The sequence below is a fragment of the Pinus tabuliformis genome, chromosome 8, assembly GCF_031772625.1.
Source record: "Pinus tabuliformis cultivar Carrire ecotype Pingquan chromosome 8, CPIR1, whole genome shotgun sequence".
Lineage (NCBI taxonomy): Eukaryota > Viridiplantae > Streptophyta > Pinopsida > Pinales > Pinaceae > Pinus > Pinus tabuliformis.
In genome coordinates, this window is record NC_142294.1 from 1,223,803,831 (window position 1) to 1,223,817,587 (window position 13,757).

General features: G+C 36.2%; 1 protein-coding gene across 2 annotated transcripts in view; it reads right to left on the reverse strand.

Annotated features, from left to right (window-relative positions):
• Positions 1–243: 243 nt before the first annotated feature.
• The window catches only part of LOC149239802 (inositol monophosphatase-like), a 223,175-nt gene continuing 209,661 nt past the window's right edge, over positions 244–13,757 (reverse strand). Inside the window, exons 9-12 of one of the 2 annotated variants that reach the window (XM_089367217.1) lie at positions 1,045–1,113; positions 853–953; positions 685–741; positions 244–540 (exon numbers count right to left, since the gene is read on the reverse strand). In XM_089367217.1, coding sequence (XP_089223343.1) covers positions 534–540; positions 685–741; positions 853–953; positions 1,045–1,113 — 234 coding nt within the window. In that variant the 3' untranslated portion in view covers positions 244–533. Of the gene's footprint in view, positions 546–684; positions 742–852; positions 954–1,044; positions 1,114–13,757 lie in introns of both variants that reach the window. The other variant, XM_089367216.1, reaches the window with a different exon arrangement.

The following is a 13,757-nucleotide window of genomic DNA, read 5'->3' on the forward strand; positions in this document are numbered from 1 at the left end:
TCACATAAACATCTCTTCCACATGATATCCACATGATATAAAAACATTTAGTTTTTTTAATTACAATAGCTAATCTACTCATTATTTTAATCCTCATTTCCAGTCCTAATTATTTCCCTTATTGTTTATCATTCAACTTCCAATGCATTCAAGAAACCCACAGTCAACTAATTATGCCCAAAGATTCTACCACGTGCTCATAGTTCTTGTCAACAGGGTTTGCCACCTAGATTAACATACGACTTGCGATAATAATAATTTGTTTTCATTGTTCTCAGTTGGTGTAAGTCTTTCCATAATAGGAGTATCATATTCAATTTAGTGAACATGAAACCATGACATACAGTGAGTTGGGCAAGCGAAAGTATAAAATCAATTGAAACTCGATTAGATATACTGAGATGATCATTTAATTGTAGCAACGAAGATAGCGTCTCGATTTTAATTCTTATACTTTGCCCCTTAAGGCATAAACCAATGCCTCTTTCAAATGGGCATTAGTAGCTGCCACTCGCTGAGATGTAATGCTGAAATCATCCCCTGATCTACACAGTCAAAAACAGTTGAACGAATCAAGAATTGAAACACTTTTGCAGATGATACATCTTATAGTAAATCTCAAAGCAAAAGTGTACTTATGTTCCAACAAATTTGCATCCTCGGTTGATAGAAAAAAATGCTTACGGGTCGAAGACACAACCACCAGCTTCTTGAACTATTAGTATTCCAGCAGCTGCATCCCTAATGAATCCAAGAGGCTTAGTTTAATCCAATGATCACAAAGTTATCGCCGTCATGTCTCCCTATAAAATTTTAAATCTATTACAGCAGTGCATTATACATAGTACATACCAGAGACCACCATATCCTAATTGATAGAAGAGATCAAGCCTTCCACATGCTACTCCACACAAGTTCAATGCACATGAACCAGTCATGCGCACAGAGCGCACCTTTCAAACATGAGTAAATTGCAACTAGTGTCAAACATTGCAGCATAACTTTTAGTTCATTCATGTGTTTATGACTGCAGCATGGATTTACCTTGAAAAGCAGTCCTTTAATGCGATCTGTATTGGCATCAACGGTTGCTTTATCGCGCTTTGTCCCGAACTGCATGTTAAGCAACGAGAATAAGTAGTCTATCCCTGACTTATATCACCCTAGTTGTAAACGATTGATAAAAATGACTCCTAAATTATCGAGTGCTGTAAGGGCTAGCAGTTACCCAGACGAAAAAAAAAAAAAAAAACACTAGTTTTAGATTTCAGTTCATAAACTAAAGAAAATAGTTAAATGGAATATCTATTTCGATCACTGTCTCACAAATAGCAAAGAGTTAAAGAATTTTGTTACCTCAATCACTGTCTCACAAATAGCAAGGAGTTCAAGAATTTCGTTAGGAAAAAGTTAGGGCAAAATAGCAAGGAGTTAAAGAATTTTGTTAGGAAGAAGTTAGGGCAAGCTTATAGGGGAAAGTAATTGGGTAGAAAAAATAAGTACTATGTTGAGGAATTCCACCTTAGCTGTGATCTCCAACAAAAAAAAGTACAATGGAACTAACATTTCTGGGAGAGCAAATATTTTTATTGCTCAATTAAGAATTAATTCACATGAACGTTGGTGTGAAACTGTATTGTCGAAAAGATCTAAGGAAGCTTGGGAAGAATGAATGAGTTAAAGAATTTTGTTAGAAAGAAGTTAGGGCAAGCTTATAGGGGAAAATAATTGGGTAGAAAAAATAAGTACTATGTTGAGGAATTCCACCTTAGCTGTGATCTCCAACAAAAAAAAGTACAATGGAACTAACATTTCTGGGAGAGCAAATATTTTTATTGCTCAATTAATAATTAATTCACATGAACATTGGTGTGAAACTGTATTGTCGAAAAGATCTAAGGAAGCTTGGGAAGAATGAATGTATTTTTTGCACTTCCGGGGCAGTGGAATCTGAAAAACATTTCATTTTGGAATGTGATGCTTTCAGGGACATCAGGGACAGTTATGACAATATATTAGCAAAGGTTTCTTGGCATTATCTTCTCAGCAAGGGGACTGTTAAAAGGATGAGCCAACTCATTATCAATTTGAATAAGAAAAATGCCAATTGCAAAAGACAAAAAACATAGAACTATTTTTAATATAATAGACATTAGAATCTCATTATTTCATAAGCTGTTATAAAATTCATGTTATGAACTCAAAGCAGTTGTGTTCCTCTATTTAACTTCGCAGAAGAGAGAAGACAATTACCTTCGTTAAAATCAAACTCACTCACTCAAAGCAGTTGTGTTCCTCTATTTAACTTCGCAGAAGAGAGAAGACAATTACCTTCGTTAAAATCAAACTCACTCACTCATTCATAATTTTCATGTGATAAACTCAAACTATTTGTGTTCCTCTATTTAACTTCGCGGAGGAGACAATTTAGTCTTTGGTTATCTTACCTTTTCAGGAAACGCTAGGATGTGAATAGATTTGATTTTGTGGGTCTGATGGGATGTGAATAGATGTGAATTTGTGGGTTTGATCGTTCATTCTTCTGGTGTAAAATCTATATTACTAGCTTGCTGAGCTTATGGAGATTTTTTCCACTTTTAGCATACCATATTCAACTGGATATTCGAGAATATCTCAGAACAATAACATATATCAACCATTCAAATAAAAAACATCAGTTTGAAGCCTGACCCAGATAACGGTCTTACCACTGGCAATTTAAAAATGTTTCTGTGATGTTCAGTTGGTTTTAACTCAGCAGTCCAGCTTGCGATATTGAAACAGACTTCGGATATAACAAATGCATTGGATGTCATTATGTGCTGGTCCCAAATGCTTAAAAACATCAACTGAAACTCACCAACATATTTTAGACTTTGCTCATTGAAATGCAATATTGAAGCTTTAACATTTCGACAGCTCCAAAATATATTTTGGTGTTCTGACATATGTTTTAGGCTTCCACTTATCACAATGACACGAGCTTGCTGTAACTGGCCTGAAACATTCAACAAAGAGACTGCTTATTTATTTAACTCTGCCCAATCAATACAGAGGTGGAGAGTTGACGGTGCCAGGGCTCGTAACTTTGTCCATTTCCATGTCCATCCCGATTCCCACTTATGCAGCCATGACAGTCCTGCTCTTTCAGGAGGCTAACCAAATTTTATTTTGTTGTTCTTATTTATTTATTATTTTCATTTCTTTTTTTCTGGAGAAAAATCCTGCAATGCATTCCTGCTTGCCCATGAGGCCCAAAAATAGCTGTCCAAGAGGATCCAGCAGCAAGGTATGATTTAAAAATGAGTATGCAGTCAAAAGGACCATATTAAATTGCTGTACAAAACTTTTTACTCCAGAATCTGACATATAAAACGCATATATATCACTGATAAGCTCAAAGACTTTCTGCAAAATTTGATGTCATTTATTTTAACTACTTTAACTAGAACCAAGGGTCATGAAGATGTTCTGTTTGTTGGCCTTCCTGGCTTTTTGTAACCTTCCATGTGCGTAGGTCCAAGTCCACGCCAGCTTTTGAGAGCTGATCTGCTTCTTCATTTCTGTTCTTGTATATATGATCAAATGTAATGTGAGAAAAAGAAGATTTAATCTGTTGAATGTTTTGAAATAGAGGCTGAAGGGTGTAGTATCGATAAGCCCTTCATACAGTTGATGACTATCAAGGAGTCTGGATAAATATGTAGAGGGGTAATCGTTTGTTCATTTGCAAGAGTAAGTAATTTTAATGCCAATAATTCTGTAAAGTTGTTTGTGGCTGAACCAATACAAACAGAAAATGAAATATGATGGGAGTAAGAGAGAAAAAGAATTCCTCCAGCGCCCTCCTGAGGTGGTGTTGTGGGAGTGTGTTTCCTTGAGCTGCTCCATCAAAGAATTCCCAAGGAGAATCAGTTTGTATATTTTCCTCAGGAAGTGGAGGCCTCTGCTTAGGAGTAAGAACAGATTTGAAAGAGTCCACAATGGCCAAGCTCTGAATTGCTACTTTTAGGAAAGAAGGCCCAGAATTTTCAAAGATAGCATAATTTCTGTCCAACCAGACCCCCATGCTAGAAGAGCTTTGTGATGTGAAGATAACCATGAATTAAGGGCTTCTTCTACTGTGAATCCTTCCCAGCCATATGACCTGTCATCAAAGTTTCTGATTTCCTTCCATACTGCTTGAATGAAAGGGCAGAACAGAAAGAGATGTTCAACAGTTTCTTTGGTTTGTGAGCATAAAGCACATTTGCTAGGTCCATGAAAAGAGCATTTCTGTTGGTTGTCCCAAGTTTGGGCCTCGTTGCAGAGAAGAAACCACAAAAAGTTTTGCTTTAGGTGGGCATTTTAATTTCCAGAGTTTTTCCCCACTAGGGATCAAGAGGGAGCAGATCTCCTTGAGCAAGACAGACGTATCCAGATTTGGAAGAATATCCACCAAAAGGATTGTGCACCCAAATAAGTTGATCTGGTTGGTCTATGAGAGGCAAAGAATTGTTGAAGATCACGCATGTAATTTTCCCAAGCCGCAACGTGATCCCTTTCCAACTGTAGGTCTGCTGAAGAAACCCAATTTTGTGAGCCATGAATAAAATCCCTGCAGGAGAATTGATTTAGAAAGAGGAAGCCTTCTCTGTTAAGGTTTATGAGTTAATTTTTCAGGAAAAATATGATTTCTTTGGCTTCCTGTCCAATCTCAATCCTTGACCAATAATGGGAAATGTCTGAATAATGGCTTTCCAAATGATAGAGCCATTCCAAGAAGTTTTCAACGGAGATCTATGAGGGGCTGATGTATTTTTGATGCATTACCTGAGCCTAGAGACTGCTTCCTTGGATTAGTCTCCAAAAACTTTTTGCAGAAAAGGCTTTTGAGAACCAAAAAGAGGTTTTTAAGGCCTGAACCCCCTTGGGCCTTTGGCATGCCAATCGATTTCCAGGAGGCTAATACAAAAGGATGTTTCTCTTCCTTTCCTTACCATAAGAAATGAAGGGAAAGCTATATCTTTTTTTTTTTTTCAATATCTCTTTTGGAATCCAAGCTAAAGAAGCCCAGTGAACTGAGATCGCCTCCTAACAAGTACAATCGACCAGCATGGAAGCAATGTTGCATTAATCGTTATCGGGATAATATCGGCACGAGGAAAAAATCGTAATTATCGGGAAATAATTGGAAATAATCGGGAAAAAATCGTTTGGTACAAAAATATTCATTTTTTTTCATTTTTTTCAATTTTTTTAATATCTAAACCATCTACAACATAAAATAAATACATTGACACATAAATATGATAAAAGAACTAATATATAAGATGTTTAATATCATTTCTAGTGCTAAAATCACACATAACATTGAATCATGTCTTGAATAGTAAGTCCTGACTCCTGAGTCCCAACTCAACGTCAAAATATCAACAAAAAATATAATAATGTATCTCATCATGTCATAATGTCATATACAATAAAATGAAGAAAATAACTAAAGTCTAATCCTATTGATTTCCTCTGTCCCTGTTGCGAGAAAATGCCACAGCTTTCCCTTTCCCTCTAGATGTAGATGTTGGTGCTAGTGGAGTTGGCAGTGGAGTCTGCTATGCTCTAGAAGCTGAAGAACTAGAAGTAGGAGCTATAGGAGGTAGACCACGTCCTCTACTGGTGGTAGGGGTAGCCCCGGCAGGTGGTGTCACCTGGAAACATTACAATCTCCCAATCTTGAAATCCTGAAAAACTGATAAGTCTACTGGATTTTGAATGAAATCTAAAATTCTACTTTCTCCATATGAAATCCAATGAGGCCGGAACCACTCTCAAACATCCTAAGTCACTTCATGGTAATGTTAAAAGTTTAAGTAAAAGGATGAAAATGAAGATTAAGGAGAATGTCACTTTTACCATGAATAGCATATCAATACTAGGGCCTAGACTTGATCATTAAGCTGCCCCACTCAAAAATTATTTGTTTCTTTAAAAAAAAAATGCATTTCAAACATTTAGCATCCCTTAAAAAACCAAAAAAAACATTATAAAACCTCGCTGCCGGAGACCCCCATGATAATTTTGATTGTTATCGCGATAATTTCAAATTATCGTGATAATTTCATAAAAATCGGCTAAAAAAAAATTCTGGCAATAATTTCCTATAATAATCGCAATAAATTGGCGTATCGAAAAAATCATGATAATTTCAATTTATCGCGATTTTCACAACACTGCATGGAAGAGCCATCTATTGCACAAAACATGGATATGCTTCTCTATTTTTTCTAGAAGCCAGTGCTAATATACCTTTAGATAGTTCTTTGGCTTTGGGATAAAAGCCAGGTATTTATATCCTCCGATTTCCTCAATTTGAGAAGAGAGAAATAGCCCTTAATTCATCATCTAATAAGCTCCACCAGTACACTATGTTTTAAATTTGTTGATGACCATACCGGTAGCCATAGAAAAAATATCCAAGAGGACTTTCAAGTTTTTTAGATGCTTTAAATTCCAATCATAGAATATCATAATACTGTCTATGAATAATAGATGTGAAATGAAACAATTTGGGCTGGTAGATATGCCTTTAAATTTATTCCTATTTATGTTACCTATTTATGGAATCCTTGATTAGTCTAGTTAATACTTTACCCACCAAGAGAAAGAGGGGAGAGGGGGCATCCCTGGCAGAGTCCTCTTTCCACATTGAAGAATGGCGAGGCTGCACCATTTATTAGAAGGGAAAATGATGTCGAGCTAATGTAGTTTAGGACCCAAGTTACAAATGAGTGACATGACCCTAGGTACATTAAAAGAAGTTTAATATACAACTAGTTAACTCTGTCAAAGGCCTTTGAAAGGTCCACTTTATAAACGATTGCTTTGATGTCCAAACTGAATAGAATGGAGAACTTCTTGAGCAAGGCTAATAACTTCACGAACTCCTCCTTAAAAACATGAATTGCTTAGGAGAGATGTTCTCATAGAGAGCATCCTTGAGGTGCAAAGTGATAGTTTTAGAAATAGTCTTATTCATATAATTACATAGGGAGATGGGCCTAAACTAGTTAAAGGAAAAAGTGTTATTAGATTTGGTAATAAGAGCTACTGAAGTGGAGTTAAAGGGAGAAAGAATTTGGCTCAAGGTCCTGGAGAATTCAATAATATTTTGCAAATCCTTGCCAAAATCACAGTATTCTAGATAAAATTCAATTGGAAGCCCATCGTGGCCTGGGCAAGAAGAATTGGAAGCCCATCTTGGCCAGGGATTTTGCCCTTCTCGAAGCTATACATGACCCTTTCCGAATCTTCTTTTGAGACTTCCTTCATGAGAATGAGAGTCTTCCTTTAAGATTGATTTAAAATGTTTGGAACCTTCATCTACCAAAACCTTGAAAGAAGTAGCATGAGAACCATCTCACCTTGTGATATCATAGATGGTATTGGCAACTTTTGTATGGTTTGCAAAATGGTTAAAGTATTTTGTATTGTCATCTCTTGCCTGTAGCCGAAGGGCTTGATTGTTGTTTCTCCACTCCTCCCAATCAAAAAGGATTTTTCGACACTTCTCCTCCAAAGATTTTAACTTTTCTCTAAGAATGTCAAAATGGGGAATTTCAATCTCTTTGTCCACACAACCTTTTATCATCTCTTTTATTTCAATCAATGTTTTAATGTCCCTCTCTCTCTTCTACTTAGCCCAGGATAAAATGGTTCCTTTAGATCATTTCAAGTTATCTTGAAATTGGATGAGAGGAGACACTCTATCATCATAGGGGAATGGCCTCCAAACATCTTGTATTTCTTATTTAAAACAAGGGTCCTTGAACCAATGTGGATTTAATTTAAAAGGGCAAGGAGGTTTTTGAGGAGAGGACTCCATCTCTAGGATAATGGGCCAATGATTTGCATCCCCACCCTTCGAAATCCATTGAAGATATCTCAAATTGGTATCAAGGAAGGATTCCGAGATAAGAAAACAATCCAATCTTTAAGCAATCCTTACATCCCTAGCTCTGTTTTTCCTCCATGTGCCACGAGCTTTGGAGGTTGAATATCTATAAATCCCACTTCTTCTAAGCAATCCAACAAGAAGTCTATAAGATGATCAAGATGGGCCATAAAACCCCAAACTTCACATGACCCCAGTGTAAAGTTTAGATCCCCGCCAATTTAATGCAACCATAATGATTTAGGGGAATTTTTAAGGTTTTTTTCCTAGAAATCCTTCCTATCCACATAAGGTTCATACACATCTAGATAGAGTATGGTCACGTCTAGATCTTTGGCATAGAGATTAGTTGTGATACATAACTTAATTGACCAAAAAAATAAGATTTTTAATGCATCCTTCCTCCAACCTAAGATTAGACCCCTTGATCTACTAGAAGCATCAAAAGCTAAAAAAAAATCATTTTGGGAAGAAATACCCCATTAATCTCACACTAGATCTTAATGGCCAATTTTTTTACAGGGTTGGATAATACCCTACAACTTAAGGATAAAATATTTCAAGAAACCCCTAAAGGGGCTAATGCTCTAAGAACCCCAATAATATATTTCTACCTCCCTAACTGAATCTCGACATTTGCTTGACATTGTTGCATTGAGAGATAAGATTTTCAACCTTGACTAGAGAATTTTTGTTTAGGGTGCCCAAAGGAACCCAATCCATAGAAAAGAATGGATTTAGGAATTAAATCCCTTGAAGAATTTGACTATGAGGTGAAAGAAAGGATGGATTTTTTTTGAAGGTTATAGTTGGATAATGAGGTAGTAGGAGGGGGCTTTGCCTCGTGGGTGCAAAGAGAAAAGGTGATTAGAAAAGAGAAATGGATGGTATGAGGATTCAAAATGAGTGGAGGATTGAAGGAAAATAAAGGGGAAGAATGAGGGAAGGAGAGGTTGATAAGATTGGACAGAGAGTCACTAGGGGAAACAATGGGCGTGGGGGTTGAGGGGGAGGGGGTGGACCACATAAAAATTTGAATTACAAATTGATTGATTGAGTTTAATTACGTCCACGAGGTTGAACATCCTAAGGGACCAAGAGAGTAACAACCCTAGCTCATCTTCATGCTCCTTTCGATGTCGGATCTTCTGCTATGGATCTTGACTAGAAGGTTAGCAATATGGTTGATCTTATCCTCGTCAAATAGATGGTGCATGTTGTTGACCTTTAAATTGTTTTAATCCTTAATGCAGATATCGTCATAGGATGTTGCAAATTCCATGACAAAGTGCCATTTTGTCTCCACCACACCCTTATTGCAGAATATTCAAGTTCTCTCTTCCCAAACTTCCTTGGGTACTCTCCACCTACTGGTCTCACATCTAAGGTGATGTGATCCCATCCTCAGTTGTGCAACTAACAACCTTACTTTTCCTTTAATAGCTGCCCCTAAATATATTTTCTCACCATGGTCACAAGTTGGGTTAAACTCTTTGATGTAATATGTTTTTTTACGCCCACTATGATTGGTCCACATGGCGGTCCTAAATTTTTCAAACACAATTTTTTTTATTTCTTCTTTGGTGTTAGGACATTCATGTAGTTTGATACTCCACTTACTCAACCACTTTTTGTTTTTCTTCATCCATGTTTCCTTCCTACAGTCTAACTCCCCTCCATGGCAATCTTGGACCAATGTTTGTTATCCATGTTTTCAACCTTCTTTAAATAGCCTATTAACCTGATTATAGCTATTGCCTCCAATGGAAAAGGACCTGCTTCAACTAAAAGAATTTCATACAGGACTATGGATTTAACTTTGAGATTGCTAGTAATTAGTTTCTTCTAGATTCTTTCTAGTTGTCTCCAGTTGCAAGTTGACATGCTACTTCCCCATACTTCACAACTGTAGAGAAAAACCAGTGTAATCAGCAAACCAAAAAGTTCTTTTTTTGGTTTTCCTATCCCAAAGTTTAGCTTTTCTGCACTTGTTTTGGACTAAGTATGAGGATTTCCATCCTCCCTGTATCATTTTCGCTCTACAAGTTTCCCAACTGATCTTTTATTGGAAGTTAATCCTAAGATATTTGTATTCTTTCACTGTCTCCAATTTTATTCTTTCGAAAAGATAGGTGACTGGTTTGTCTTTTCTATGTAAAGAGAATATCATGATTTTGGTCTTGGCAATGTCCACTTGCATCATGACCTCTTGACAAAAGTGTTGTAGGACCTTTAAGTGTTTTCTTAATCCATGTTCTGTTTTTGAAATTAGAATAAGATCATCTGTGTATAAAAGTAGCTTCACCACATAACTGTTGGAGAATGTAAGTAGTTTCAGTCTTCATAATTTGTACCATTGTATTTTTATGTAAAAAGCAAAAGGAAAAGAAAAAGAAAAATTATTATTATTTTTCTAGACAAGCATGTTCTTCACACTTCTAGGTTTTTGAGTCAAAAAGTCAAAGTCTTATTTAAAACTATTTTAAAATAAAAAGAAAAAGGAATTTTTAATATGTATTTTTGGGTCAAAAACCCCTCTGGTTGTCAAGTCGGCCTATCTATTAAGTCAACCTTGCCCCCATGGACATGTCTGTTTGCACCCCCTTTGGATGGTATAAATTGAGGGAAGACGGAGCTCATTTGGATATACACACTTCATGGAATATGGTCTAAAATATCGCATAGAGGACAAAGAAGAAGTGGAGGGCCGAAGTTTGAAAGGAAGATTTTGGAAATCCTACCTTGGTACATCTCTTGTTGCTGATCTCTCGATAATGAATTTGTTGTGTAGAAAGGAGGATTTGAATTGGCATCTAGCAGGTGAAGTTTTATGTGGTCATGAGTCTTGGATATTTCATTTTTGATCCAATTTTATAAGAAGATAATTTTTCTAGGTTTTCTCCTTGGAGGAGTTTTTCCCTGGCTTGGAGCCTATATCTTGTGTTCCTTTGTTTCTGTGATCTTCATGTTCATGTTATGATAATTGTTTGATGAAAGAATCAAAATAAAAATTAATAAGAAGACAACTAATTTCACAAGCAATTATCGTTGAAAGGAAAATCTAATCTAATTGTGAAACCTCCCGATTTTCCAACATGGTATCAGAGCTGAGGTTTGTGCAAGGAGGTTTGAAGATCACATTAATTTTGGCATATTTGATGAAGACTTTGTGGAATCCTTAATAAAAATATTTAATCCTGTGTAGTCGACACTGGTATTAAATATCGATGGTTCTCTAGTTCACTCTTATGATTGAAAGCTTGCTCTATGCTACGGTAGCACACACTCTGTAAGATATTTGTGGCACATGGTTCGTTTATCGGTAGCACGTAATTTTGTAATCTCACTTCCTTTCAGTGGATCGGATCCTCCTTTCTGTGGCTTAACATTTCAGTGGTTCGATAAAATATCACTGTGGATAGCATTATGATCGCATATATGATGTAGCCTTGTATTCTACAATGGCTCAATATAACAATAACTCGCATTTTTATAAGATTTGGATCGTTTATCTATTTAACTATGGCACCATGCCATTAATCTGTACATGTCGACATCACATTGCGATGGCTAGTAATGACGTATAAAATCTATGGATGCCAGACTCATCGAATTCCTGTTTGTGACTTACATTTGAGGCTGCTTGCACTTACTATAATAGTAAAATTCATTTGATATGAGGCTCGGGTCGTATGAATTCTCTATGATGGCTTCTCGATGAATTGCTTGCACCATAATCTATGGATCACACTTGAATGGCTCAGAGTTCTATATATAGAGACAAGACTTTTACGTATGGTTTGAAAATGATATTTATAATAAATCGACTTACTCTACATTAGCTCGCTTTTAAGTGCCTTGCATCAATGTTTATGGCATTGCTTTCTACAATAGCTTTGTTATCTCAACTCATTGCATTGACGATAACAAGCATGAAAGTTCACTAATGAACGTAATGGCTCGATGATATCAAAATAATGAAATCATCTTTCTCTATGCCCTGAGTAACACATTACAATGGTCTCAAGCATAATACAGTGGCCTTATTCTTGTTGAAGGAATAAACATGCTAACACATGACTTGCATACTTTGCATGTTCAATGGATTGTGGATCACATGTCTATGGTAATGCAAAGATAGCCCTAATGTATATTTAGCAATAATACAAAGTTGTATATGGCAATGAGATGACGACATATACAACAGTAACCTTCGATGTATGATGGCAATCTTGGCATAAAACTTTAATGACAACTATGACAGTGATATAGAGTCATATATTAGTAACCGAATGTGGCTATAATTTCAATATAGTTGTAGCCTTCATGTGATAGTCAAGTGATGCTTGACATGATGGATCATCTCTGAAAGATTGAAAATACTTAGGTATTTGGAAGAAGTTGAGTCACCTTGTTGTGACACAAGAAAGGAACCAAAACTATGATCTTGTGAACCATGGAGCATCTTTGTTGAAGAATGATTGGCCCTTGACAATTGAAGAAGGACCGAATCCTTACGAAGAAGGCATGGTAAGAGGTATGTACAATTTGTTTTATGTTGTGAGTCAAGATTATGATGAAGATAAAGGGTCTGAAAAGTCTTTAGGGTTTTGTAGTTAATTTGTTGCATATCTTGAGAATTTAGGGTTTGTAGATGTGTGTAGTCTTTAAGACTCTTTGTACTTAGGGTTTATAAACCCTAGTTTAGATTAAATTAACCCTAGGAGTGAAAAAACCCTAACCCTATTTGGTTGTTCCCTCTAAAGAAACCCTAGCTCTTGACATCTAGGGTTTGCAAATTTAAATTTTGAAAGGATAATCTAGGGTATTTAGTTGAATTGGATAAAACCTAGGGTTTGAAATCAAAACCCTAGGGTTGTTGTTTCTGCTAAAAAGCCTAATGAGGGTTAGATTAAGAAATATAGGGTTTGTAACTAGAACCCTAGAAGTATATCCTCTGAGAAACCATGGAAACCCTAGATTGACAAATCTAATATCATGCTTGTCTTTGTATATTTTGCTTGGTTTATGGAAGCAAGATGAGAAGGATGGAAGAAGAAAGAAAAGAAACACTCGTGTTTGTTGATGACTCCTTGAAAAATGATGAGCATGATGGAAAGAGGGAACTATAAGGACCCTGATGGACATGATGTTGAAACTTCCAACTGATGAGTTCATTCTAGGAATGCATTGATGATATTGATCAACATCATATATGATCTCCTGAAGAAAGAGAGAGAATTGTAAATGATGAATCCAAGGAAGAAGATATTGTATCTTGTTGGTTAGTTCGTTCCATGGGCACTTTGATTGAAAAGTGAAAAGCATGGAGAAGGATTTTTGTACAATATGCGGAAGGATGTTGATCTCAAAGGAAACAAGTATGCAAAATCTGATACTTTGATGAAAGGCCATCATATTGAGGTAATTATGATATTGATGTTTTGGTATTGGTTATTTGGTTGGTATATGGTTTTGCTACTTGGAAAAATGTTGCAGAAATGCATCATGGCAATTAAGACAAGTACAACTGTTTGTTTTGAACTCAATTCGATGAATACATGGATTAAGTGAATGACTCTAGTAATCCTTGGAGGATTATGTGGTCAAGATGTCTACATCATCTTGGGATTGAAAGGTAGCAATACAAGAAGATAACCTGATGTTTATGTTTTGATGACAATGAAGATCACTTTCATGATTAGAAGGAGCTATGTCTAGCTCTACTTTGATTGGCCCAATATAATGCCTTTGTTGATGATGACAAGAGGAAAGTGATATGAAAGGTTGATGGCATGAACCCTGTCACAATTTGAAGAAGAGGTTT